This window comes from Austrofundulus limnaeus, unplaced genomic scaffold, assembly GCF_001266775.1.
Source record: "Austrofundulus limnaeus strain Quisiro unplaced genomic scaffold, Austrofundulus_limnaeus-1.0 Scaffold687, whole genome shotgun sequence".
NCBI classification, from domain to species: Eukaryota; Metazoa; Chordata; class Actinopteri; order Cyprinodontiformes; family Rivulidae; genus Austrofundulus; species Austrofundulus limnaeus.
The window spans coordinates 53,027-57,400 of NW_013953089.1; the positions used below are offsets into that span (position 1 = coordinate 53,027).

At 42.0% G+C, this 4,374-nt stretch overlaps 1 protein-coding gene across 1 annotated transcript in view; it reads left to right on the top strand.

Annotated features, from left to right (window-relative positions):
• LOC106531877 (vasopressin V2 receptor) overlaps positions 1 to 4,374 on the top strand; it is a gene marked incomplete in the record, with an annotated part of 26,263 nt that overhangs the window by 11,919 nt on the left and 9,970 nt on the right. Inside the window, 1 exon segment of the mRNA XM_014027819.1 lies at positions 1,039 to 1,313. Within this exon segment, the coding sequence (XP_013883273.1) occupies positions 1,044 to 1,313 (270 nt within the window).

Below are 4,374 nucleotides of genomic sequence, written 5' to 3' on the forward strand. Positions count from 1 at the left end.
ACTCAGTTCCACGTTAATTGTGATGTACCAAAGAAATGTGTGTGGATTCAGGCGTACACACAGTTTGATACATTTGGATTTTTTATGCGTACGCCGTTTTCTGGATTAGACCAAACGCCACATTTCAGTAAGAAATTCATGGAAGTCTTTATACATGAGGCCCCTGTTCTTGTAGTCTATTTGAGTAGAGTGATAATGAAACAAAACACATTCACATGCATGATGTCATATATGTACTGATGTCGCCAGGAAATTGTTCTGTAGATGCATTACAAAAATAATCTACAGAGACTGTTTTTGGTAGAGGACTTTTTGAGTAGAAGCTGTTTTGGGTGGAGTTAATGAACATGCTTGTTGGGGCTGTTGGACTCTTCAGTGTTGGTCAGAAAGGACATTTGTGTCAAATTTAATCAAGATCTGATCATGTTTATATACAGGCTTGAAAAAATAATTTTCAGTCGTGTCTTTTGCCTACTTCTGGGAGTTGTATAGAAATACATAATGATGCCATGAGATGATAGCCTTTCATTAGAGCTAAAAATCCTATGTTGAACAGTTTTTGAGCTAAAAGCATTTTTGTATGTCCAGACAGCAGCTTTTCAAATAGCGCCTCCACCTGAAATATATTGTCTATCCCAAAACTGTTTGATAGCTCAGTGTATGGTCGGCTACATCTATATTAATACCAAATTTCATGCAGCTAGGTGCAGACATTTCTGTGCTATGGTTGACCAAATAGCTCTGAAAAAACCCTAAAACAAAACAATACAGCTTCACATAGTGGGGGTGATGATAATGACAGAGAGAGATCTGTTGTGTGTTTTGTTTTCTCGAGATTAGATTTGAAACCCTTTGAACTGATGGGTGGTGTCCTGTTTTTAATGAGTTTTCCAAACAGTTCACAGACAGATTTTGCATTTAAATGCAATAAATTATTCAGTACAGAACATGGTAGCATGTTTATTTTTATAGTTTAGAAGTTAGTTTTACAGATGCCTGCAGCGTTTCTGTTTCATGTTTCTTTCTTTGCTCTCTCAGCCAATATGCCCGTCTTCATGATAACAGAGACCTACCAGACCACGGACCGGTCCACAGTTTCTGAGACCCCGACGGGCACAAACATGACAGAGTGGGAGCGAGACGCCCTGCTGGCTGTGGCAGAGGTGTTGGTGCTGGCAGTGGTCCTCCTGCTGACGTTACTGGGGAACGGGTTAGTGTTGGTGGTGCTGCTGAAGCAGAGACACATCCACAGTCCTCTGCACCAGTTCATGCTCAACCTGTGTGTGGCTGACCTGGTGGTAGCGTTGTTCCAGGTAACACACAAACACACCCATTTCAGGACCCCTCAGCTGAACCTGAACTTTAGAAATCTTTAATCACAACATTTAAACCTCCATGGATGTGTTTTAGACCTGAACATGTCATGTCTCCTGTTAGAGCTGTCAAAATCCAGCTCCAGGTACAGAGATTCTTTCATCGGGCCCACAGAGAAACTGATTGTTGAGCAAAAAATTAACCTAATAACAGCATTTCTAAAGGTCACAATACCATTCTTATTCAGAACTGAAACCAAAGCTATTTTATTTCTTTTAACAAATTACAGATATTAAAATGAAATTCTTGAACTTGTAAAAAAATAAACTCATGATGTTTTTGTGTCTTTAAAAAGTTTAAGTTGACCTAATATGAAATGGTCAGAGTGAAGATAAGACAAGATAAGATAAGATAAGATAAGATAAGATAAGATAAGATAAGATAAGATAAGATAAGCTTTTTTGTCCCAAAGGAAATTTGTCTTGGGTTTTACCATAAGTTCAGGACACCAACACTGAACCTGTGAGCATCTGAGCCACTTTACAGGATGAAACCACCAAGATCCTGGAGCACATCAGGAGGAAAGCCTCAATGTCTGAGGCTGCAGAAACGTAACGTACAAGAGGAGAAACAAGAGGAACCATAATATRAAGACAAACCTTACACATTAAGTACCACCAACAGATTGAGGTATCAACAAATCCTACCAGAGAGGACTGGCCTGAAGAACAGAGGAAACTAGAAGCACTCTTAGAATGCAAACCTCCACCAAAGGAGAGATGAAAACACATTTGCAGAATAAGTTCTGACATAGAGRACATTTAATAGACACTGTGGCTCACAGCAGGGGAGCTGGGGATGTAGAGGCCAAGGTCTCCTGCGCAAAAAAGCGCAGCCTTAGTCAAACTAGTTTAAGCTGGCAGTATGCATGAGATTTCATTCCGGTGGAGTTCAATGGAAAAAATAAAATAAAGTCAGAGACTCGTCACCCAACRTTATTCATCCACAAACTGGTCCTGGATGAAGCTCCTAAGTTTTCATCAGTCACATTCCACCATGTAAAACGTCTGTTTTATCCCCTTTAATGAGTTTTTAATGGTTTGACTATCTTTATAAAGTGCTACTTCCTGGTCCAATCGGCTCAGCATCTGAGCACTTTTAGCACAAAGAAACAYTCCCATGAACTTCTGACAAATCACACAATAAGGTTCTTATGTGGAGGGGGTACCTGACATGGTTGATCAGCTGTTCCCGCTGTCTGGTATCGGTCCAGCTTTGGCTCGGCTACAGCTGGACCCTCCCTCGCTGTCAGCGTCTTCTCAGTTATTCCCGTTAACGTGAAGAGAATCACATTTCTTTTTCTTTGTCTCCAGACAGCATGTAACATCACCAATACTAGTTGATAATAGAATAATCACAACTTTGCCGATAGTAGGCATCCTGGGAGATGTAGTCCCAGTGACTTTGCGACTTCTGCTTCCTGTTTCCTACAGGCATGCGTCTGACGTAATGACACTTTGCGTAGCCTGGCTGATTCGGTTAAATTAAAAGAAAAATTCCTGTATTCGCATTGTGATCCKGAACATCACCAGAATTTAATGTTTGGCCAATACCCACATGTGGTAAAAATGCCATGACAATTCGTCCACACTTTTTTGAGTAATTTTGTCCACAGCCAGACAGACAGAACGACAGACAGACATACGCGACCGAAAACATAACCTCCCCCTTTGGTGGAGGTAACTAATCATGGTAGCACAAGAACAAGATCAGGGTCTACCAAACCAGACAGGACCCAGGATGTAGACTGAACAACGATGGAGCACCAAAACCCAGTGGCTGGAGTAATATACAGGAACATCTGTGCTGAAGGATGGACTGGATGTCCCAGAGTCAAAGTGGGACACTCCACCAAGAATGTTGGAGAACAGCAGGGCTAAGGCCTGAGGGACTTACAAATCCAGACAGACAAACAGGTGGTGACAACTGGACAGTGTGGTGGAAAAACAAGAGAAAAAGGAGGTGGTGGACAGATGTAGAGATAAGAAACACCAGGAAGAAGAAGCTGGAAGAGGAAATAAATAAGTTGTGGAAAGTCATGGTGTCAGTAGTCTCAGTGGTTATTAGAGCACTTAGTGCTGAGACCCCCAAACTGGAAAAGTGGCTCTAACAGATCCCAGGAACAACCTCACAGGTCTCAGTCCAGAAGAGCTCACTTGAGCTTCAGGTGAAGTGGAACCAGCCATGTGGAGGAGAGAACAAACGTGTTTATGCTTTAATGATGTGAAAAAATACATTCAGTACACAGTATGTGTAAGTGTGTAAGAAAACTTTTAAAATTGGATGCCTGACTAATACATAGAAAATCAATAAGTTCTCAGTTAAATGCTTATTTTAAGATTAAAGACTCAGAGCCTGAGTCTGTGTCTCTGAGACTAAACATGTCCTGGTCACACCTCTTATGCCTGAAATGTTAAATACTGTGAGGCGTATGCGCAGAGATCAACCCAGGGCACGGGCAAAAATTCAAAGTGCAAAAAAAGGCTTTATTAAAAAAAAGCAAAGCAGCTTCAAAAATACTCACAAAAATTCTTTACCATAGGAACATAAAGAATGTGAGGATCRTAGGAAACACCACTGGCTGTGTTAGCAGCACAATGATCAGACAAACACTGAGGACAGGACACAGAATATAAAGTAAACTAATGAGAGACATGAGAAACACCTGGAGGAGACACAAGAGGAAAATGGTGAGCGTGGGCGGGGCTGGAGGGCAGAGAAACACAGAAACAAAGAAACATTAGAAAAACCAAGGAAAATTAAACACAGACCATGACAGTACCTCCCCCTCAACAACAGCTCCAGCTGTCGAAGGAGAGAGGTACAGGACTGAGGAAAACACACCACAAGAGGGACTCAAAGACAAAACACAAAGTTCAGTTCAGTGGGGAGGCCCAAAGACCATCCAAGCCCCAGGGGAGTCGCAGGAGTAGATGGGGACCCAAGGGATGAGGCGGGAGCTGCAGAGACAACAGAGGAACAGGAACTGTCGGCTGGAGC